Genomic DNA, 25535 nt, shown 5'->3' with positions numbered 1-25535 from the left:
CCGCCATGAACCCCCGCTTAGCCCCTTCACCGACCCCCTGGCCTTCCCGGCCTACCCCGCGGACGCCCGGTGGGGCACCGGAGGCCTGCCCGAGACCCCCGCAGACGGAGCCTGGGGAGGGGTGGACCCTGAACAACTAGTGGGCCCCCTGCCGAGTCCCCCTGTGAGCCTCCTGGGAATGGCATCCCCGGGAGTGAATTGGGACGCGGCGCCCATAGAAACCAAGGGACTGCAGCGGCCGCTGCGCCCCAAGGAAACTCCCCTGGCCAACGAGCTGACGTGCCGGAGGCTGGTGGTCGAGTACCAGCGGGAGAGGGAACTCCGGGAAGAGAAAAGAAGGGCCCGAGAAGTCGCCAATCTGGCCTCCAAGGAAGATGTCAGGAAGGCCCTGAAGGGGACCGAGTGCCCAGTAAGACGGGGCACCGTAGTTGATTTCCGGCAGAAAGGTGGCTGGGGCTTCATCCGGGAGCCCGGCCTGGGCAAGGATGTGTTTGTGGCCCGGAGAGACATTGAGGAGCATCTGCCCAGAGGCCACCCAGGGCGCGATACCAAGCCGGGTGATGTAGTGGAGTATACCCGGCTGATGGGGGACCGCGGGTGGTATGCGCTGCACGAGCACATTGTGCAGGAAGAAGCGGCCCCGGAGGAACCGGAGTGGCGCCGCGCCATGCCATCTCGCAGCGATTCCCCTGCCAGCAGCAGCCGCAGCCCTCCCTCCAGACAGACCCAGGCCGCAGAACATTGCAGCGGGCCTACAACAGTTACCCAGGAGACGCAGACCAGGATCTCCATGGCGTGTGTGATGCAGGGGGCCCGGCCGAAGCAGAGCCCTAGAGACCACAGCAACAGCCCCCTGCAGACAAGCAGCCCTCTGCAGCAGCGCCGTGCAACGCCTACAGGCAGCCCCACTCCAACCCAGGCTGCAGGACAGCGCAGAAGGTCAGGGACCAGTGCTCAAGGGACCCAGACGATGATCTCGTCAGCGTACCTGCTGCCAGGAGCCATGCCGGAGTGGGATCCTGACATCTATCCTCGAGAGTAAGGAAGATGAAGAGCTGCCAAACTGTACATAGCCCCTCATTCTTTTTGAAGAAGTCCCTCGTGTTTTGCCCCTGATTCTTTTCGAAGATGACACCCTTTCCTACTGTACTGCCCCTGATTCTTTTTGAAGACGTCACCCCCCATGTTATGTGTTACCGGGCCACTGAACTGGAATGTGGGCCCCGGTGGAAGTGTATGTGTCATGTCCTACCAGGCCACTGGACTTAGTGGCTGGTATGTTGTTGATATGTCTTATGTACCAGGCCATTGGACTTAATGGCTGGTTGATGATGTCACTTTTGTTTGATTGAAAGAAATGAACTGCCGGGCTACTGGACTTGTAGTAGCCAAAAATGTAATTAGTTGCACCCGTTGTGCCCCCTACCAGAATTATGGGGGATTTGCTTGAACCGTGCAATGGACTGGAAGTGCACACTTAGAGTTTTCTTTATAAGAAGTTTGCAACGTTTATGATATGTGCCTCCCATAAAGGGAAGAAATGTTTTACTGTTTTATGTTATTGCATACAAAAATGTTTTTGCAGTGTCTCCACATGTTTTTGTTGTTTTTCAGCCCGAGGACGTGCTGGGATTTGCTGTGGGGGAGTGTGGCGCCCCTGAGGCTTCCGTCGCCACAGGTCATTGCACCCCACCAGCGGTGTGATGCCCCATTCTGGGAGAGGAAGAGAGTGAACTCCGGTCCCCTGGTAAATCCACACTACACCCATTGCTAGGGACACACAGGACCAGGGAAAGTGGCTGGCAACCCTCCCATGCTGCATGCTGGGAGGGGCCGTAAGACCCATCCCTGCTCCCATAGGTTACAGCTTAGCAACTGGGGAGGTGGGAGGAGCCAAGGAGAGCAGACAGAGATAGGAAGGTCAAGTTTAGTCAGTTCCCTCGGGGAGTGAGAGAGTGAGGAGTGAGCATGTAGTTGGAGGAGAAGAACGAGAGCAAGGAGGGAGGAGGAGGCCTGCTGGAAGCAGGCAAGGAGGAGAAAGAAGAGAAGGAAAGAAAGGGTCGCAGGGCCGCGGGTAGTCCTGTAGGTACCACGAGCAGTCCTTGTTGGGTACCGAAGCCGAGGGCCCAGAGGCGCTACGAGTAGTTGCAGGCTGCGGTGGCCTGTTCCACATTAACATCGGTGGAGTGATTAAGCTGCGACAGGGGACGGTCCCTAGAGACTGGAGGAGTGCAAAGACAATCTCCAAACAGTAAAAACCGAGGCCCAGGGACGTTGTAAGCTCCCAGGGCCAGAACCCAGAGCAGACCTTCAGAAAAGGGGTAATCAGCCGACAGGTGACCCCCCAGCCTGGAGGCTGTAATGGAGGCCAAGCCAGGTCCATCTTAACAAAGGCAAGGCTAGTGAAGACAGCAGAGAAAGAGACACTAAGAGGAGGGTACCGGATTTCACGCTCTGAATCACCTAGAAGGCGGAGGTCCCTGACAGAGGTTCCAGCAGTCCAAGGGTCCTGCTGCCCTGACAAGAACTGTGAGTAAAGAACTTGAACTGCACCCTTGAAGTTGCCTCAGTTATTTCATCTGCATAGACATTCACAAGCACCAACTGTGCCCCGGGCATTGCTCCACCTGTGGGGAGCAGTACCACCATAGCTGCCATCACATCATCCCGGTGGCCTCACACAGCAGCGGCGGCTTATTAGCTGCATACCACAGGTGGCGTCACGAACACAACCATTAACAAGCAAGCCACATATTCTACTGACACCCACCAGGACCACGGAGCCGGGCCCAGCCACCACTGACTACCACCGGACTAGTCCGGCCCGGCACCGGGTGTCCCATAGCCCTGGGGTGGGCGAGTCACTACCCTGCCGGTAGCGCTCACCTAGCATAGACAGAGAGATGCCTAGAGGAACGTGCACAGAGCGTCTACTCTCATGCATGAACCAAGATGACTGAGCGCCGTGCGTCAAGGTCTTATATAGACTCTGTGCCTCATCCAAGATGGAGGACACCAGAGCCAATCCGCTGCCAGAACGACAGGAATGACGTCACGCTGGCCTATCACCGAGCAAAGCGTCACAAGCACATGACCAGCGACCAATCGGCATAGAAGGTGTCAAAGACATGTGATCACGTGTCACAAGCACATGACCAGCGGCCAATCGGCATAGAAGGTGTCAGAGACATGTGACCTCGTGTCAGCGATGATGTCACCCGCACATGTGCAATGGCTCCAAGATAAGACTTAAGCCCGCTTTACACGCTTCAATATATCTCACAATCCGTCATTGGGGTCAAGTTGTAAGTGACGCACATCCGGCATCGTTTGTGAGGTATCTGCGTGTGACATCTACGTGCGATCAGGATTGAACGCAAAACCATTGATCGCAAACACATCGTATCTTTGTCTAGAATTGAGCGTTTTGTTGCACGAACCTAGTCAATTGTAACGTGTGACATCCCTCATACGATTTTGGTGTCTGATGCTATGTGCGCAGGTGTGCGCTCTGCACCGCAGCTTAAAAAATAGAAAAAGAAGTTTCCAGCGCCAGGAATAGATTAAAAATCCTTTTTTATTGAAAATAAGGTAATAAAAATCCAGCAGATACCATAATAGATGTCAGAAAGATGGCAGAACAACGCGTTTCGACGCTTCAGGTCTTAGTCATGTTCTGACTTAGAGTGTAACCATCTCCCTTAAATCGGATCCCTGGTCCACTAATTAGTTTCACATGTGTGGTTTCACTAGAGGCAACTCCTCAACTAGTAATTACGAGGGATCCGAAACAATGGAGATACACAGTAGCAAATTCACATATATGAGTATACATGATATAATATGGTATAATGCAAGTGTGCACAGATACAAAAAATATATACACAAAAAACATATATACAGATAAAATAACAACATATTAAAAAACATTTGTATAGACCGATTTCCCTTGTTGTTTAATGTAACTATGGATATAGTATATAGTGATCCAACAAGACACTCTGCATATAGCAATATAGATATAGTTAAATACCTCAAGAGATATATGATCTCTGATAAGATGACAATCTGACAAATAACTTTCCACATATATATAACATATGCCTTCCCTTCAACAATATACCAAATGCAATAGTGGATGGATATTATGTACTAATCTAACATTCCATTCATATTAAGATAAGCAATATTCCAATAGCAATTTTTTGGTTGCAAGCATATGGTAGAGACAAAAAAAAACCAAAAAAAAAAAAACGCATAGTATGAATTGGGATATAAGTCACATTGATGCCATTAGATGTACTAATCTAACATTCCATTCATAATAAGATAAGCAATATTCCAATAGCAATTTTTTGGTTGCAAGCATATGGTAGAGAGAGAAAAAAAAAACAAAAAACCGCATAGTATGAATTGGGATATAAGTCACATTGATGCCATTAGGTGTAATATCAATAAGGTGTAATACCAGTTATATTTAATAGTGTAATATCAGATCCTGGCGATTATTTAAGCCTTCCGGATGTCTAGTGTTGAGAGTAAAAATCCAGAAGGATTCCCTATTTAATAGTTTCCTTCTATGGTCTCCACCTCTGATCGGTCTGGATATCTGTTCTACACCCTTGAATTGAAAGCCGCTAACATCACCATGGTGCACCAAGGCAAAGTGTTTTGAAACTGCTGATATAGCAATTGCATTCTGTTTAAAAACATCTGAAAGATGTCTTCTAATTCTTACTTTCAAAGGGCCCGTCGTGCAGCCTGTATATTGAATGTTACAGGTTTTACATGTTATTACATATATGACAAAGGTCGTGTTGCAATTGATTAGGGAGTTTATGTGGAAAGTTTTTTGATTTGAAGTAGACTGAAAGGTTTTTCCTTTCTGTGCAAAACCGCACACTTTACATTTGTTCGCACCACATTTATAAAAACCTTTCAGAGTAATCCAAGAGGACATCACTTTATGCTCTGAGAATAAGAATAGAGTTATTATCAAACCATACCGTAAATCTACTGCTACTAATTCTATCCTTACAGCAGACTCATGCCATCACTCACGGTCCAAATATAATATTCCTGTAGGAGAACTAATTAGAATGAAACGAAACTGTTCCCAACCTAGTGACTATTTTAAGGAAGAGACTTTGACTTGTGACAGACTTGCAGACAGAGGGTACCCTGACTGGGTTCTTAATAGAGCCAAATCTATAGTGGCACAAATAAATAGATCAGATTTATTGGGAAAAAATTCAAGGAAAGGAAAATACAAGAATAAATTGGAACAAAGCAATAATATTGTTTTTTCGACTAATTATAGTAAACAATTTGATTCAATTACAAAAATAGTGAATAAATATTTACCTATACTTGGTGAGGACCCAATTTTAAAACAAGTAACTAAAAATAATATCAGATGTGTTGCTAAACGAGCTCCTACCCTTGGTACCATTCTTTCTCCAAGTCTCTTTTTTTGAGTGAGGTTGACCATAGAGAGAAACCCAAGAAGTTCATAGTTGTCTCATGGAAAGAAGATGTAAATTTCAAATTAAAACCATTGTCATTAATATAGGTAAGAAAGTCTTGTATGGTATCAGTAGGGCCCGACCAAATCATAAGCAGATCGTCCAGATATCTGCCATACCATTGCAGATATCCGGAGAACCTATTCTGTTCAGCATATAAAAAATCCTCCTCCCATCTCGCCATCACAACATTTGCAAGCGAGGGGGAGAAGCGGGCCCCCATGCTAACTCCTCTACACTGTAAATAGAACTTTCTGTCAAACGAAAAATAGTTATGATTTAAAAGAAAATCAATTGAGGAAACTATGAAGTCCTTGAGACAGGTATCATAATCACTGAATCTATCCAAATGCTGAGACAGACATCGTAATGCAATGTTATGAGGTATGGATGGATAAAGGGATATCACATCACATGATGGCCATAAAAAATGATTTTTCCACTCATATCCATCCAATGCTCTAACAACCTCTTTTGTATCCCTAATGTAACCCGGTAATTCAGGTATCAAGGGTTGAAGAAATTGGTCTGTCCAACCCCCCAAATTTTCACCCAAAGATCCTATACCCGAAACAATTGGCCGTAGTGGGGGGGGGGAAAGATTTTTATGGATCTTTGGGAGACAGTGGTAGATTGGAACAACAGGATTTTTATTGAATAAAAAATCCTTTGTTTTATCATTGATAGCACCAGTACAGTTGCCTTCCTCCAAATTTTTTAATAATAAATTATTATAATGTCTAGTTGGATCACCATTCAATTCAATATATGTGTCTGGATCCTGTAGATCCTGTAGTACTAATTTTTTATATAGACCTGAGTTTCATAGGACAATGGCGCCCCCTTTGTCTGCCTCCCTTATTATAATATCTGAATTCGTCCCCAATTCTTTTAGGGCCAATCTTTCCCGGTGGCTCAAGTTGTCTCTAGGGGGCGTCATTGTCTCACTCAGCTCAATAAAATCTTTGACAATAAGTTCCTGAAATAAATCCAGGATTTGAGGTCGAGATTGAAGGGGATAATAATCCCTATTTGGAAGTGGAGGTTGTATGTTAGTGGCAATTCTGTCTGGCAAAACATCAGTCTCAGCAGAGAGAAGTCGCAAGGTCATTAAACTTTTTTGTTCACAGAATGTCAATAAGGGAACATCAGCACTGTTATCAATAACAACATCATGATTAACCCTTTAGTGACGGAGCTAATTTTCACCTTAATGACCAGACCAAATTTTGCAATTCTGACCAGTGTCACTTCATGAGGTTATAACTCTGGAACGCTTCAACGGATCCCGGTGATTCTGAGATTGTTTTTTCGTCACATATTGGACTTCATGTTAGTACCAAATTTAGGACAATATTTTTTGCGTTTATTTATGAAAAAAATTGAATATTGGCAAAAATTTTGAAAATTTAGCAATTTTCAACTTTTGAATTTTTATACCGTTAAACCAGAGATTTCTGTGACACAAAATAGTTAATAAATAACATTTCCCACTTATCTACTTTACATCAGCACAATTTTGGAAACAAAATTTTTTTTCGTTAGGAAGTTAGAGGGGTTCAAAGTTTATCAGCGATTTCTCATTTTTACATCAAAATTTACAAAACCATTTTTTTAGGGACCACATCACATTTGAAGTGACTTTGAGAGGCCTAGATGACAGAAAATACCCAAAAGTGACACCATTACAAAAACTGCACCCCCCAAAGTACTCAAAACCACATTCAAGAAGTTTATTGACCCTTCAGGCTCTTCACATGAACAAAAGCAATGTGGAATGAAAAAAAGCAAAAATTAAATTTTACCTAAAAATGTTGCTCTAACCCAAATTTATTCACTTTTAGAAGAAATAACACAACAAAATGGACCCCAAAACTTGTTCCCCACTTTCTTATGAGCGCGCCGATACCCCACATGTGGTCAGAAACCTCTGTTTGGACAAATGGGAGGGCTCGGAACAGAAGGAGCAATATTTGAATTTTGGAAAGCAAATTTGGCTGAAATAGATTGCGGGCACCATGTTGCATTTACAGGTCCGCTAAGGTACCTAAACAGAAGAAATCCCTCACAAGTGACACCATTTTGGAAACTAGACCCCTCAAGGCTTCTATCTAGGGGTATAGTGAGCATTTTAGATCCACAGGTACTTCACAGATTTTGTTAACGTTACGTTGTCATATTGAAAATGTTAATAATTTTCTCAAAAATGTTGCTTTAGCATCAATTTTCTCACTTTTTCAAGAGGTAATTCCAAAAATTTGACCTCAAGGTTTGTTAACCACTTTTTTATGAGCGCGGTGATACCTCACATGTGGTCTGAAACCTTTGTTTGGACAAATGGGAGGGCTTGGAACGAAAGGAGCAATATTTGAATTTTGGAAAGGAAATTTGGCTGAAAAAGATTGCGGGCACCATGTCACATTTGGAGGTCCCCTAAGGTACCTAAACAGCAGAAACCCCGCACAAGTGACCCCATTTTGGAAACTAGGCCCCTCAAGGAATTTATCTAGATGTTTGGGGAGTACCCTGAACCCCCAGGTGCTTCACAGAATTTTATAACGTTGAGCCATGAAAAAAAAAAAAAAAATTTTACCACAAAATTGTTATTTCAACCAGGTAGCTTTTTTTTTTTACAAGAGTAAAAGAAAAAAATTCAGCATAACATTTATTGTGCAATTTCTCCTGAGTTTGGCGATACCTTATATGTGGTGGAAATCAACTGTTTGGGCGCATGGCAGGGCTCGGAAGGGAAGGAGTGCCATTTGACTGCAAAATTGGCTGGAATCAATAGCGGACGCCAGGTTGCATTTGGAGAGCCCCTGAGGTGCCTAAACAGTGGCGGTCCCCCACAAGTGACTCCATTCTGGAAACAAGACACCTCAAGGCTTTTATCTAGGTGTATATTGAGCAGTTTGAATCCACGAATACTTCACAGAATTTGATAAGCTTAGGTTGCCATATTGAAAATTTTCATTTTTTTCACAAAAATGTTGCTTCAGCATCAAATTTCTCACTTTTTTAAGAGACAACAACAAACCGTGGACCCAATAGGTTGTTATCCAATGTCTTATGAGCACAGGGATATCCCACATGTGGCCAAAAACCTCTGTTTGGATAAATGGGAGGGCTTGGAATGGAGGGAGCACCATTTGAATTCTGGAAAAGTTGAGATAAATTGCGGGCACCATGTCACATTTGCAGGGCCCCTTGGGTACCTATACATTAGAAACCCCCCACAAGTGACCCCATTTTGGAAACTGGATTTTATTCAGGAGTATAGTAAGCATTTTGAATCCACAGGTACTTCACAAAAATATTGCTGTAGCAACAAATGTCTCACTTTTAGGCTACGTGGCCATGATCCAGCGACACGGCGTCTAGTATAGTGTCAGCCTTCCTGCAGAGATGTGAGTGTTGTCCACGGGAGAACGCAGCAGCCGATGCCCACGATTTGGGTTCAGGCTGCTGTGGAGCTCTATGCTACCTGCAGAGAACACTCATCTCCGCAGCATAAATTGACATGCTGAGGCTCGGGAAGCTGCGCCACAGGTCAGTGTATGCTGCGGAGAAAAGAAGCACATTGGGCATAGGATTTCTAAAAATCCTTCCACTGTGCTTCTACTGCACAACGCAGCGCTATGGACGCAGGGAAAACACTCTGCGCCCAAAACGCTGCAAATCCCGATTGTGGGCGCACAGCCTAAAATGCTACAATGGATGAATGGATAGATGTCAAACAAATATAACGTCCCACCCCCTGTATATTCTAAGCTGGCGCCCTTTAGTGCCTTTCATGTGGCACTAAAGGGTGCCTAGCCTTGTATTTAGCCCCCCAAAAAATTAATAATTAAAATAAACGACGTGGGGTCCCCCCTATTTTTGATAGCCAGCTAGGGTAAAGCAGACAGCTGTAGCCTGCAAACCACAGCTGACAGCTTCACCTTGGCTGGTGATCAATTTGGAGGGCTCCCCAGGCGTTTTTTTAAAAAAAAAACAAAACGTGGGGTCCCCCCCAAATTAGATCACCAGCCAAGGTGAAGCGGACAGCTGGGGTCTGGTATTCTCAGGGTGGGAAGAGCCATGGTTATTGGACTCTTCCCAGCCTAAAAATAGCAGGCCGCAGCCGCCCCAGAAGTGGCGCATCCATTAGATGCGCCAATCCTGGCGCTTCGCCCCAGCTCATCCCGCGCCCTGGTGCGGTGGCAGAGGGGGTAATATATGGGGTTGATACCAGCTGTAATGTCACCTGGGATCAAGCCCTGGGGTTAGTGATGTCACAGCATCTGAACAGATACCCGACATTACTAACCCAGTCAAGTAATAGAAAAAAATAAAGACAAAAAAAAAATTTATTTGAAAAAAAAACTCCCCGAAACATTCCTCTTTTATCAATTTATTGAAAATAAATAAATTTCGGTCGCTGTAATCCATTTTGGAGGTCCCACGCCGACTCTGGATCTTCTAGAATATGGGGGGCACGTTCAGGGAACGTATCCCCCATTTTCTGGAAGAGCAAGCTCTCCATGAGCAGTGTGGGTGCAGTAATCTGAGAATACTGCACTCACACTGCCCCGGTCCAACCTAGGGCAGAGTGACCTGCAGTAACCTTATTCTAGAATATGAGGGGCACGCTCACAGAGCGTACCCCCCATTTTCTAGAACAGCAGTCTCTCCATGTGAGGAGTGTGGCTGCAGATTACCATACTCACCCTCCCCCGGTCCACAGTGCAGCAGCGACGTCAGCATCCCTGCTTGCAGGGATCCAGCTGACAGCCGCTGTCTGCGCATGCGCCGCCAGCTTTCAAGAAGCAGGCGGCGTGATCGCAGGGACGGATCACCAGCAGACAGGTAACGTAAGACCGGGGGCTGTGGGGGGGTGACGGGGGTGACGGCGGGACAACTTTCTACCGCATGTGACGTGTCACATGCGGCAGAAAGAGCAGGATGGATGCGGCCGCCATCTTCCACGCTCCGGAGGGGGGAGGGGGGAGGCGGCTCTGGTGACCGGAGGGGGCTCCGGGGACCAGAGATCTCCGGTGGCCCGGAGGAGGGGTCAGGGGGAGGACATTTCCCTCCGATCTGAAATGTTTGATCATTTCAGATCGGAGGGAAATGAATGCAGATCCGGCGGCGGCTGCAGTTTTCAGCGCGCGTCGGCGCCATCTTGGATTTTCCGGAGGGGGGGTAGGGGTGGTGGGGGGACTCTCCGGTACCGGGGGCTTTGGGGGCACTAAGGACTCATATTTATTTCTCATCTGACATGTTTGATCACGTCAGATGAGAAATAAATCAATTTTACCGGCAATTTTTTTTTTTTTAATGTTGTCGCCGGTATACGGTGTATACCGGCAATCGCATTAACGGGGTCCAAAAAAAACACCCCGATTCATAATCTTGGGGGTCTCAGCTACCTCCGGTAGCTGAAACCCCCGAGATTTTTCGTCACTGGGGAGCGCTACAAGCTTTTTCCTGCCTGACGTCTCAAGACGTCGGAACAGAATAAGTACCCTGTTTTTCCGACGTCTTGAGACGTTAGGCCGTCGCTATGGGGTTAATATCCTGTGGAGGAATAGGTTTGTTAGTATCAAAAAAATGACATTTTAACGTGATATTACGAGCAAATTTGTTCAAGTCCAAAATAGTCTGGAAGATGTCAAAATTGATATTAGGAGCAAATCCCAATCCCCTACTGAGTAGGGAGATCTGTTGTTCTGACAAGATGTAACTGGACAAGTTCCAAACAGGAATATTTAATGTTTCTGATGTTGGTAGCGGTACAAAGGAGTGTTGTTTCTGATGCTTCCTCCCCGCTCGTCTTGTGGAATGTTAGATTATTAAATCTAATGGCATCAATGTGACTTATATCCCAATTCATACTATGCGTTTTTTTTGCTTTTTTTGTCTCTACCATATGCTTGCAACCAAAAAATTGCTATTGGAATATTGCTTATCTTAATATGAATGGAATGTTAGATTAGTACATAATATCCATCCACTATTGCATTTGGTATATTGTTGAAGGGAAGGCATATGTTATATATATGTGGAAAGTTATTTGTCAGATTGTCATCCTATCAGAGATCATATATCTCTTGAGGTATTTAACTATATCTATATTGCTATATGCAGAGTGTCTTGTTGGATCACTATATACTATATCCATAGTTACATTAAACAACAAGGGAAATCGGTCTATACAAATGTTTTTTAATATGTTGTTATTTTATGTGTATATATGTTTTTTGTGTATATATTTTTTGTATCTGTGCACACTTGCATTATACCATATTATATCATGTATACTCATATATGTGAATTTGCTACTGTGTATCTCCATTGTTTCGGATCCCTCGTAATTACTAGTTGGGGAGTTGCCTCTAGTGAAACCACACATGTGAAACTAATTAGTGGACCAGGGATCCGATTTAAGGGAGATGGTTACACTCTAAGTCAGAACATGACTAAGACCTGAAGCGTCGAAACGCGTTGTTCTGCCATCTTTCTGACATCTATTATGGTATCTCCTGGATTTTTATTACCTTATTTTCAATAAAAAAGGATTTTAAATCTATTCCTGGCGCTGGAAACTTCTTTTTCTATTTTCAATTGGATGGTTACCGAGCCTCATTCCTTGCGCAGGATCCCTGATTGCAACCAGCAGGTCAGTCCTTGGTGAGCTGGACTCTCCCTTATCTTCTTGGACATATATCGCAGCTTAAAAAAGGTCCGCTTCAGAGCGCAGCTGAAAAGCTGCGTTCTGAAGCGCCTCACAATGTCTGTCATTCACTAATCTCTGTCATTCGGTCACTATCTCTGTCCCTCACTCTCTGTCCATGTAAGTCTATCCCCCTCTCTCATATACTCACCGATCCCCGGCGCTGCACGGCATTCACACTGCTCCGGCGGCTTTTACTGTTTTGAAAAAGCCGGCCGCCCATTAAACAATCTCGTATTCCCTGCTATCCCCGCCCACCGGCGCCTATGATTGGTTGCAGTGAGACATGCCCCCACGCTGAGTGACAGGTGTTACACTGCACCCAATCACAGCAGCCGGTGGGCGTGTCTATACTGTGTAGTGAAATAAATAATTAAATAATTAAAAGAAACGGCGTGCGGTCCCCCCCAATTTTAAAACCAGCCAGATAAAGCCATACGGCTGAAGGCTGGTATTCTCAGGATGGGGAGCTCCACGTTATGGGGAGCCCCCCAGCCTAACAATATCAGCCAGCAGCCGCCCAGAATTGCCGCATACATTAGATGCGACAGTTCTGGGACTGTACCCGTCTCTTCCCGATTTGCCCTGGTGCGTTGGCAAATCGGGGTAATAAGGAGTTATTGGCAGCCCATAGCTGCCAATAAGTCCTAGATTAATCATGTCAGGCGTCTATGAGACACCTTCCATGATTAATCTGTAAATTACAGTAAATAAACACACACACACGAAAAAATCCTTTATTAGAAATAAAAAACACAAACATATACCCTGGTTAACCACTTTAATCAGCCCAAAAAAGCCCTCCATGTCCGGCGTAATCCAGGATGCTCCAGCGTCGCTTCCCGCGCAGCTGCATGGAGGTGACCGGAGCTGCAGAATACACCGCCGCTCCTGTCACCTCCACGCAGCTAATGAAGGCAATAGCGCGATCAGCCTAGACTGACTGATGGACAGAGAGAGGGACAGACAGAGAGAGAGACCGACCGACAGACAGAGGGAGATTCACCGACATCCACAGACAGAGATTGACCGACATTGACAGAGACTGAAAAAACCTGCGTTTTGCTTGTCAAAAAAGCATGCAGAACGCAACAAAAATGCAGTCCAAGTGCATTTTGGTTGCGTTTTGACCCACATTATTGATTTCAATGGGTGGAGAACGCAGCTACAACGCACAAAAGAAGTGACATGCTGCTTTTTTTTCCGCAGCGATTTTGGGCATCCAAAACGCTGCGTTTACAAACGCAGTGTGTGCATTGATTTTTCGGCTTTCTCATAGACTTTGCTGGGGAAGCTGAACGCATGTAATTTGGCACTGAAAACGCTGCAGTTCAAAACGCAGCATTTCCGCGGACAAAAACGCAACGTGCGCACATAGCCATATAAGTGAGCAGAAAGATTTTAGTGTCCCTGAAAGGGGCAAAGAAGTATGATGACTGGACCACAATAGAATAGAGCACTGTTCACATCGTGGCAAATAATAAGAACATGTGAAGCTATATAAAGTGTCAGACTGGGGCAGTAACATTGATTCTCAGGGCCAACTAATCATCTACATACAAAAATTACATTCATAAATTTAAGTAAGCTTCTATATGATAATATACCTAGAAGTTTGTAAACTGAATGATACGACTCTTCTTTTATCTGTATACAGTGAAACAAGTGTATTGTCCCAAGTAATGTTTAGGGGATAAGTGACATACTACTGCAAAGGGCCTACCAGAGGTTTCTCCTGTTCTCCTGTGGGCCAGTCCGAGCATGGCTATATACAGCAGGTGTCACCATCAGAAGTTAAAAATTCTGGTAACAGTAAAATGAAATACCGTTCACAGAAGTGGTGTTCAGATGGACAATATACAAGTTAGGTATTCTATGTGTCACAGTAAGAGGTAGGTAGATATCCGAATGGCAGTCTATCACGCTCACCCATACAAGTATATGAATGCGTGTGGAACATCAGACAGCACTCGGATGTCATGTGGGTGCATTCCTCCATTGCCCGTATCGCCATAAATCTAAGATGGAGAAAATAGTCTCTCCATCTTCTCCACACCTGTGATCCGATTCTCGCAGGCAGGAGAATCGGATCGCAGTGATTGACACTCAGTTTACGCTCGCAGCAGAATTTGAGCCAAGTGTTATTAGCATATAGCACCCAATTATCTTGCATTGGATGCTGTACACCAGTGTGAACTTGGCCTGACCTATGTGATAAGTTATGAATAAACGTGATAAATCCTCTTTAAAGTTGACAGATCTTAAGCTTGTTTGGGTTGATTACATCTATTTTTTTCCTTTTAGTTATCAATAGAAAGGGAATTAAATCAGGACAAGCTTATTCACAAATCAGTGCTTATGGAAAATGCTACTAAAGGAGTTCTTCATGAGAATATTCTAGAAAAATATATACCTGCACATCACTTCCGCAGCCTAATGTTTACAAAGGTAATGTAATGTTGCATCCATGATTGGAGACTGTTTGTTCCAAGCCAGGACAGTCTACTAGCTCTATCGCTTCTCTCTCAGGGAAGCCGATATTAGGCAGTGCAAATACAAGGTTTTGCAGGATATAAGCAGGGTTTGGGGAGGCATTAGTAGAACTATTCTATTTCTGATAAAGAGGGACTTGAAGAGGTTAATTTGAATGACAGTTTATGGGCAGCACAGTACTCAAGTAATATAAAAAATTATTTCTACCTCCTATTCTATATCTTGAAGCTAACTGCAACTATATCTTTCCTCTCTCCAAATTCTGATTTATCAATTCCTCCCTATTAGGGATGGGCGAACCCCCTCCCCCCCCCGATGTTCGGTATTCGGGAGACTCGCCCGAACGTATTGTAAAGTTAGGGTTCTGATATCACGCAAACTTCCGTCCGAACGCCGAACTTGGACTTTACAGTTATGTGATGGGGCGAGGGGGCTGTAAAGTAAAGAATATAGTTAATAATAAACATTGTCATTATACTTACAGGTCCCACGATGCATCCTGCAGACTCTGCCTCCCGCCGCTTCTCCTGCCGATCATCGCTGTGCCCTCCCAGTAACCAGCACTGATGACAGGACCTTCCGTTACGTTGTAGCATGTGACCAGTCGCGTGTGTATTATCTCATTGGCTACAGACTGGTCACATGGCTATGACGTCATGCTACCGTGTTTCCTCAAAAATAAGACCTCCCCCGAAAATAAGACCTCCCAGGAGTTTTCAGGGAAGCTTTAATATAAGACATCCCCTGAAAATAAGACCTAGCCGCGGTCAATAATGAAGTGTCATGCAGCGGTGAAAGAGTTAAAGACACTGCAGGACACTTTATTATAGATAGCGGGCACCCCCAGAAGAGAGAAGAAAGAAGACCCCCGATCATACTTACCAGACGCCAACCGGGAGCAGGTGAGCGCATCAAGGTCCTGCGGCGAAACACACACACGCGCACACACACATCAGATCGCATCCACACACTAACAACATCCAGCGATATCGCTTGCTTCTCGGCGGCGATACTGTGCGTGCAGTGATCTTCCAGGACCTGCCGAGGATCACATGGCCGGAATCATGTGGTATCTCCGGATGTTGTGAGTGTGTGAGCGCGTATGTGCGATATCGTGAGTGTGTGTATGTGTGTGTGTGAATGTATGCGATCGGATCTGTGAGTGCAGGAGGCAGAGGAGGACGGCGCACAGCACAGCTGCTGGGACCGCCCACCGGAGAGCACAGGGAGAAGGGAATGTGTGTATGTGTTTGATGTCTGATATGTGACTGTTCTGATGTGTGAGTGTCGAGCCAGATGCAGGGGAGCACAGCTGCAGGGAGATTGCAGGGAGATCACAGGGAGATGTGTGTGTGTGCGCGCGTGTGTGTGCGTGTGCTTGCTGTCTGATGTGTGACTGTTCTGATGTGTGAGTGTCGAGCCATATGCAGGGGAGCACAGCTGCAGGGAGATCACAGGGAGAAGTGATGTGTGTGTGTGTGAGTGAGAGATCTGATGTTGGCCAGATGCAGGGGAGGCATGCAGCGTACCTGCTGGGAGATCACACGAGGATCTGGGAGCCATACAGACGCCCTGGGCTGGTAAGTATGACAATCCTGGGATGGGGGGTCTGCTTTTTGTGGGGGGTAAACTTACCCCCAACCATGTGTCCTCGAGAATAAGACACCCCCCCCCCCCCCCCGAAAATGAGACCTAGCACTTTTTTTCAGGGCAAAAAAAAATATAAGACAGTGTCTTATTTTCAGGGAAACAGGGTAGGTCCTGTCAGTGCATCTCGCCAGTATGTGGTGCTCGACTGTATTTATTTCTAATAAAGTATTTTTTCTCTGTGTGGTGTCTTTTTGTTAACCCTTTATTGGAGATTCTTAATGGCCGGGTCAAACTTGCCTGACATTAAGAATCTCTGGCTCAATACTAGCTAGTAAAACAAAGCTAGTATAACCCCTTATAACCCAGCATGTCACCTGTCACCAGGGCCACTGGAACAGTTGGACACAGCGCCAAAAGATGAAAGCGCCATTTTCTGGGGCGGCTGCAGACTGCAATTCGCAGCGGGGTTGGGGGGGTGGGGCATAAAGCTTGGGCCAACCTGCGCTGCGGATTCCAATCCCCAGTTGCCTAGTTATACCTGGCTGGACACAAAATGGGGTGAAGCCCATTTTGTTTTGTTTTTTTTTAATTATTTCATGAAATTCATTAAATAATTAAAAAAAGGGCTTCCCTATATTTTTAGTTCCCAGATGGGTGCAAATTGGCAGTTGGGGGTTGGGGGCAGCCCGTACCTGACTGCTGTACCTGGCTAGCATACAAAATATGGCGAAGCCTACGTCATTTTTTTTTTGTTTTTTGGCAAAAAAACTTTAAAAAAAAAAATGCTTACCTGGATTTTCCATTGCCAGTGAAGGTAACAACAAGCAGATGGGGTTAGCAGCCAGTAGCTGCTTGGTTACCCTTAGCTAGCAATACAAAAAATGCAGCGGGAGGCCACGCATTTTTTTAAATTATTTATTTAAATAACTAAAAAATGGGCTTCCCTGTATTTTGATTGCTTGACATCACAGTACTGTAAAAAGAAATAAATCAGTAAAAAAAATGACGTAGTGCTCCGCGGTATTTTTGATTCTCAGCGCAGATAAAGCAGACGGCTACGGGCTGCCACCCCCATCTGCCTGGCGTTACTTTGGCTGGCAATCAAAATACAGGGAAGCCCATTAATTTTTTTTATTTAAAAAAATAATTAAAAAGAAATTTGTGGGCTCCCGCTGTATTTTGATCGCCAGTCAGGTAAAGCCAGGCAGCTGGGGGCTGGGATTCTCTGCAGCCCGCAGCCGCTCCTGAAAATGGCACATTGTTTCTTAGTGCCATTTCCAGGAGCTTTACCCGGCTCGTCCAGCGGCCGTGATGGCCGTGGCTCGCTGGGTAATAAAGGGGTAAATACCAGCTTTCTATTCTCAGATGGTACTAAGCCCGAAATTCATGGTGTCACGCCAAATTAGACATGGCCACCATACATATCTAGGAAACAATAAAAAAAAATAAATAAAAAGAATTTTTTTTTTTATTAGAAATAAAACAAAAAAACATTTAGAGACTCCATCTTTATTATAAAAAATCCTTAGTCCGACGTAATCCACAGGGACAGCCTTGTTAGATTCATCACTCTGTACAGACACAGTCTATACACAGTGAGAAGCAGAGCGCAATGTCAACTCTGCTTCATCACTGCACAGACAATCTATACACAGTGAGAAGTGCAGAGAGCCATGTCAGCCTGCTGCATCGCACTAGACAGAGCGATGCAGCAGGCTGACAGTGAAGGGATGATTGCATGTGCATCTCGCATTGCATCGCCCCAGTCTCTCGACAGCAGCACCTCAGCTGTGGAAATACATGCAGCTGACCCGCTGCCATCGGGAGATTGTGCTCCGTGATGCGATGACACTCGCATCACGGCGCACCAGGACCTTTGATGACGTCATACTCATCTCATGTGACCAGTCTGTAACCAATGAGGTAATACAGCATTTACACATGATTGGTCACATGGGTATGAGGTCACAGTCACGGCAGGTCTTCTTAGCCAGAGGTGCTTACTGGGGGGAACAGCAATGATCGGACGGACGCGGGAGCAGAAGCCCTGGGAGGCAGAGTCTGCAGGACGCGTCGTGGTACCTGTAAGTATGATTAGAATGTTTTTTTAATAACGTGTTTGTTTTTTTTTAACAGCCCCTGTACACGAACTGTAACACGAACGTCCCAGAAAGCTCGTGTTCGGGGTCGTGTGCACGAACACCATGTCTCCGGTACGGACACCGAACGTTACGGTTCAGGTTTGCCCATCCCTACTCCCTATGTCTACTAACATAGAAGACAAGCGAGGAGAAAACACGACCAAAATCCAAAGTGCAAAAGGTGAATTCTTTATTGGTAAAGGGGTAGGTGCGGGGCGGCACAGTACAAGTGAGGGCACGGACAAACAATCAATGACCATGATATACAGACAATTTTGTCAAATAGAAAATGTATCCATAAAAAATTACATGAAATCAGTCACAACATTTGAGAAGCAAATTGATAATTTATACTAAGTAAGAAGATACAGGTGTCAATAGGCAAAATTGCATCCACATGAGGAGGGAAATATTTCCCACATATCCATTACATCTGGGTACCCAATTACTTGTAATATATTAATTCCAAAGAACGGTGTGACAATAACATTCTTTTATGAAAAATTTAAGGAGGCCTCAGAAAAATGCATATCCATGATAAGATCCTATGGTGTACATTGCCTATATTGACACCAATTTGAGGACTGACATATTGGACATCAATAACAAAGTGTGATCATATCCAATGGTCACAAAAAACACATCACACAGTGATAAAAGTAGATGGATACATAAGTATAATATCAACCAGAAAGCGCTATATCGTTGTATATAATAGAGAGAGAAAACTCTATCTGCATATTCTATCTATGTGGGTCCCCAGTCCAATGGTAGATAATACGACTAATATAGCCATAATACCCATATATAAAGGGGAAAACTACCACAAGCGTGATAAAGTTGTCCGATATGGCACTATACCTGGAAGAGATGGTGGTCAGTGGGTGTTGTCCGCGTCCTTCCCGACGGCCGTTTCGGCTGGAAGCCTTCGTCAGGGGGCGTGGACAAGTGGGGGGAATGTGTCATTAAAAGGCAGCGTCAACCAATCATCGCCGGCTACTGTAACAGTGACGCCGGCAGTAACCAAGACAGCATAGGACGCTCCGCGCCAGCCGGGCCACTTCCGGTCCGACAGTTCCGGTCACATGACCGCCACGTGTGCGCATCACGTGGCCGTCATGAGAGCAGACGTCACACCAGGAAGACGGCGCGGCGGCGCGATAACGTCCATTGTTCACGGGACGCCTGCGTACTATCACATAACCGCGTCCCATAAGCAATAAGATTGCCACTGATGTAAGCAAGCGAATGTCATAGAAGGGACAAAGTGCTATTATGCCTAAATATGGCCGATCTACATGTGTTGCCACATATATGTAAATACGTCATACATGCAGTCAAACTACACAAGACCAATAATAAATATAGTATATAGGAAAACATGATATTCTATAAGTATAGGTGATAAACATACATAATGGTATTGTACCTGAGGGATTAATACCCTACAAATAGCTAAAAGCCAACGGTATTATCATACATAATTAGAATATCAATGATCCTAAGGCATGATGCAGTCCCATTTCTTCCTATACATATATAGACTTCATGATGATGTAGGGGATTTTTATGAATTCCATCCTTAGTGGCATATCCAGGAGATAAGAGGAAGACGCCTAAGATAAATAAATTAAAAATATAAGTAACATGTAAATAAAAACAAAAGATAGACACAAAAGAAGACCCCCCTCATGATATAACAAAGAGAGGACCACGGCTTTCACAAAAAAGAGGCATAGGAGATATTTTCGTTCAGTCCCAGAGGGTGAAGAGTTTTCAATTCCCAGATCCATCTTGTCTCCATCCTGGCCAGACGTTGGCTAATCTTTCCCCCACGGATGTTAGAGTCAAGGTGATCGATGCCCCTGACCCGTAGCAATGTAGGATCAGATTGATGGTATTGTTTAAAGTGACGTGGGATAGTTTTTAATGATGGAATATCGGAGCAATTTACCGCTGCAGCAATCCCGTTAACATGCTCCCGGATACGTACTTTAAACTGCCTAGTTGTCAGGCCGACGTATATTTTGGGGCAGGGCCAGGTGGCGTAATAGATGACCGCCGACGTTGTACATGTAATAAATTTTTTGATGGAGAAGATATGTTTACCCATAGAGTCCGCAAATGTGTCTGTCCTGTCCACATTCGGACAGGCCACACAACGACCACATGGTACACAGCCAACACGAGGAGCCACAGGGCCAAAGGGAGTCGGCTGAATGTTCTCATTGTAGTGACTTGTAACAAGATGATCACGGAGATTTTTAGATCTCCGGATACTCAACATTGGTCTCTCAGGGATCATCTGAGCCAATATGGGATCAGCCTGCAGAACTGGCCAAAATTTCTGCAGGCAAGATCTCATGGCCGAAAATTGGCCATGATAGTCAGTGACAAATCTCAGAGTCTCCTGCGATTGAGGTCTCTTGGGGGCGTACAACAGGGAGTGACGGGAAGAGTGTCTCGCCCTGTTGTAGGCTCTCTTCACACATCGTTTACTATAACCTCTCGCATAGAATCTATGCTTGAGGTCCAGAGCTCTTTCTTCAAAATCCAGATCGGTGGAGCAGATCCTGCGGAGACGCAGGAACTGGCCCACCGGAATGGACCGAATCATGTGACCAGGATGTGAAGAGGATGCATGCAACAACATGTTCCCTGCAGTCTTCTTACGAAATATGTCCGTTTGGATGGTATTATGGGAATCTCTTTTGACGATAACGTCAAGAAAGTCGACGGACTGAGCATGGTGGGTATAGGTAATGTGAATGTTAGAATCATTAAGATTCAGGACCTTCATGAAGTCATGGAGCTCAGTCTCCGTACCCTGCCAGATCAAAAAGATGTCGTCGATGTACCGTGTCCAAAAGGGGACACGGTCCATCGACGGCAGCTGATCCGACAGGAAGAGGTCCCTCTCCCACAGCCCCAGGAACAGGTTGGCATAGGAGGGGGCAAAGGAAGCCCCCATCGCTGTTCCCTGGAGCTGCAGGTAGAAGGACCCCTTGAAGACAAAGAAATTATGAGTTAAAGTGAACTCTAGTAACTCCATGATAAGGGCCACCATATCTGATGATAAATTCGACATCTCTAAAAAGAATCGGGTGGCCCGAAGTCCGTCACAATGTTTTATGCTGGTGTAGAGGGATTCAACATCCCCCGTCACAAGCACAGAATCATCGCCAATGATCAGTCCGTCAACTTTCCTGAGGAAATCGCCAGTGTCCCTGATAAAGGATGGTAAGCCCTCCACAAGCGGCTGGAGTTTAGTGTCTATCCATCGATTTACATGTTCCAGGAAGTTCCCTCTACCGGAAACAATCGGTCTTCCAGGAGGAGGGCTTACATCCTTGTGGATTTTAGGCAGGAGGTACAGTGTGGGAATTGTCGGTTCAGACACCTGGAGGGCCGAAGCCAGGTCTTGGGTGATAACGTTGCTGGCTAATGCGGTTTTCAGGATCCCCTGGAGCAAGGAGGTAAAGGCAGAAAGCGGGTTAAAGGTCAGCTTTTTATAGCAGACCCTATCCCGCAACTGCCTAAAAGCCTCCCTCTCATACAGATCCTTTGGCCACACCACCACGTTACCACCCTTGTCCGCAGGCTTCAATACCACTCCAGGTAACCTCCGCAACTCCCGCAATCTAGTACGTTCCTGCCAAGAAAGATTGTCATGTGAAATACCAGCTGGGATCTTATCAAACTCCTTGGAGACCAGTTGTACAAATAATTCCACATTTGGGCATGATGAAAGAGGGGGGAACTTCCTAGAACGTGGACGTATTGAAGGAGGAATCTTACCTCCTTCCGTTGTAATATGTTCCATGGCCAATTCCTCAAGATCACGTAGGGCTACTTGTTCCTCCTCTGTAGGAAAAAGTTTTTGTAAGTTAGTGTCAAAAAAGTACCTTTTAAAGATTAAGGAACGAGCAAATAAATGCAAGTCCTTAGTGGCCAAAAAGCGATCAAATCTGGCAGTAGGTGAAAAAGAAAAGCCCCTTTCCAAGAGGGAGATATCAGAAGAGGACAGGACATAAGAACTAAGATTAATCACCTTATTGGAATACTTATATCCAGGTGTTCTGTAGTTGTTTGTTTTAACAGTAGGTGTCCTGCTCTCTCTCGGTCTCCCAATCAATAAGCCAGATCGGGTGGTAATACTGGATTGGACAGAGATTGCATCAGACTGATCGCTAGTTGTAGATACGGAGGAAAAAGAGGAGGAACGAGCTGTCCTGGGCGATCCGGAGGGGGCCTGTCTCCAGAAGTAAACCGACTTTTGGGAGAAATCACGTAAATCACGAGCCCACTTTTTGGCCTGGGTGTCATGGATTTTTTTGACACAACTATCGAGATTTTTTTCTAATCTTGAATCAAACACAGATAATTGGTCCAAAGGACATGTTTCTTTAAATTTGGATTGTGCTTCGTCCAATAATATATCTATATTGGAGATGCTTTTGGTATTGGACTCAACCAACAATTCCATGAAGGTTGAGGAACATAAGTCGCATGCCTCCTCCCATCTCGAAAAAAATTTCCTGTCCAATCCAGTATTACCACCCGATCTGGCTTATTGATTGGGAGACCGAGAGAGAGCAGGACACCTACTGTTAAAACAAACAACTACAGAACACCTGGATATAAGTATTCCAATAAGGTGATTAATCTTAGTTCTTATGTCCTGTCCTCTTCTGATATCTCCCTCTTGGAAAGGGGATTTTCTTTTTCACCTACTGCCAGATTTGATCGCTTTTTGGCCACTAAGGACTTGCATTTATTTGCTCGTTCCTTAATCTTTAAAAGGTACTTTTTTGACACTAACTTACAAAAACTTTTTCCTACAGAGGAGGAACAAGTAGCCCTACGTGATCTTGAGGAATTGGCCATGGAACATATTACAACGGAAGGAGGTAAGATTCCTCCTTCAATACGTCCACGTTCTAGGAAGTTCCCCCCTCTTTCATCATGCCCAAATGTGGAATTATTTGTACAACTGGTCTCCAAGGAGTTTGATAAGATCCCAGCTGGTATTTCACATGACAATCTTTCTTGGCAGGAACGTACTAGATTGCGGGAGTTGCGGAGGTTACCTGGAGTGGTATTGAAGCCTGCGGACAAGGGTGGTAACGTGGTGGTGTGGCCAAAGGATCTGTATGAGAGGGAGGCTTTTAGGCAGTTGCGGGATAGGGTCTGCTATAAAAAGCTGACCTTTAACCCGCTTTCTGCCTTTACCTCCTTGCTCCAGGGGATCCTGAAAACCGCATTAGCCAGCAACGTTATCACCCAAGACCTGGCTTCGGCCCTCCAGGTGTCTGAACCGACAATTCCCACACTGTACCTCCTGCCTAAAATCCACAAGGATGTAAGCCCTCCTCCTGGAAGACCGATTGTTTCCGGTAGAGGGAACTTCCTGGAACATGTAAATCGATGGATAGACACTAAACTCCAGCCGCTTGTGGAGGGCTTACCATCCTTTATCAGGGACACTGGCGATTTCCTCAGGAAAGTTGACGGACTGATCATTGGCGATGATTCTGTGCTGGTGACGGGGGATGTTGAATCCCTCTACACCAGCATAAAACATTGTGACGGACTTCGGGCCACCCGATTCTTTTTAGAGATGTCGAATTTATCATCAGATATGGTGGCCCTTATCATGGAGTTACTAGAGTTCACTTTAACTCATAATTTCTTTGTCTTCAAGGGGTCCTTCTACCTGCAGCTCCAGGGAACAGCGATGGGGGCTTCCTTTGCCCCCTCCTATGCCAACCTGTTCCTGGGGCTGTGGGAGAGGGACCTCTTCCTGTCGGATCAGCTGCTGTCGATGGACCGTGTCCCCTTTTGGACACGGTACATCGACGACATCTTTTTGATCTGGCAGGGTACGGAGACTGAGCTCCATGACTTCATGAAGGTCCTGAATCTTAATGATTCTAACATTCACATTACCTATACCCACCATGCTCAGTCCGTCGACTTTCTTGACGTTATCGTCAAAAGAGATTCCCATAATACCATCCAAACGGACATATTTCGTAAGAAGACTGCAGGGAACATGTTGTTGCATGCATCCTCTTCACATCCTGGTCACATGATTCGGTCCATTCCGGTGGGCCAGTTCCTGCGTCTCCGCAGGATCTGCTCCACCGATCTGGATTTTGAAGAAAGAGCTCTGGACCTCAAGCATAGATTCTATGCGAGAGGTTATAGTAAACGATGTGTGAAGAGAGCCTACAACAGGGCGAGACACTCTTCCCGTCACTCCCTGTTGTACGCCCCCAAGAGACCTCAATCGCAGGAGACTCTGAGATTTGTCACTGACTATCATGGCCAATTTTCGGCCATGAGATCTTGCCTGCAGAAATTTTGGCCAGTTCTGCAGGCTGATCCCATATTGGCTCAGATGATCCCTGAGAGACCAATGTTGAGTATCCGGAGATCTAAAAATCTCCGTGATCATCTTGTTACAAGTCACTACGATGAGAACATTCAGCCGACTCCCTTTGGCCCTGTGGCTCCTCGTGTTGGCTGTGTACCATGTGGTCGTTGTGTGGCCTGTCCGAATGTGGACAGGACAGACACATTTGCGGACTCTATGGGTAAACATATCTTCTCCATCAAAAAATTTATTACATGTACAACGTCGGCGGTCATCTACTACGCCACCTGCCCCTGCCCCAAAATATACGTCGGCCTGACAACTAGGCAGTTTAAAGTACGTATCCGGGAGCATGTTAACGGGATTGCTGCAGCGGTAAATTGCTCCGATATTCCATCATTAAAAACTATCCCACGTCACTTTAAACAATACCATCAATCTGATCCTACATTGCTACGGGTCAGGGGCATCGATCACCTTGACTCTAACATCCGTGGGGGAAAGATTAGCCAACGTCTGGCCAGGATGGAGACAAGATGGATCTGGGAATTGAAAACTCTTCACCCTCTGGGACTGAACGAAAATATCTCCTATGCCTCTTTTTTGTGAAAGCCGTGGTCCTCTCTTTGTTATATCATGAGGGGGGTCTTCTTTTGTGTCTATCTTTTGTTTTTATTTACATGTTACTTATA

At 45.4% G+C, this 25535-nt stretch overlaps 1 protein-coding gene across 1 annotated transcript in view; it reads left to right on the top strand.

Annotated features, from left to right (window-relative positions):
* The window catches only part of LOC142243895 (NFX1-type zinc finger-containing protein 1-like), a 267452-nt gene that overhangs the window by 32243 nt on the left and 209674 nt on the right, over positions 1-25535 (top strand). Inside the window, exon 5 of the mRNA XM_075316092.1 lies at positions 14545-14688. Coding sequence (XP_075172207.1) covers positions 14545-14688 — 144 coding nt within the window. The remainder of the gene's footprint in view (positions 1-14544; positions 14689-25535) is intronic.

The sequence above is a fragment of the Anomaloglossus baeobatrachus genome, chromosome 6, assembly GCF_048569485.1.
Source record: "Anomaloglossus baeobatrachus isolate aAnoBae1 chromosome 6, aAnoBae1.hap1, whole genome shotgun sequence".
In the NCBI taxonomy this organism is placed as follows: domain Eukaryota; kingdom Metazoa; phylum Chordata; class Amphibia; order Anura; family Aromobatidae; genus Anomaloglossus; species Anomaloglossus baeobatrachus.
The sequence above is the reverse complement of the archived record's forward strand: the minus strand, read 5'-3'. Positions and strand labels throughout refer to the sequence as shown.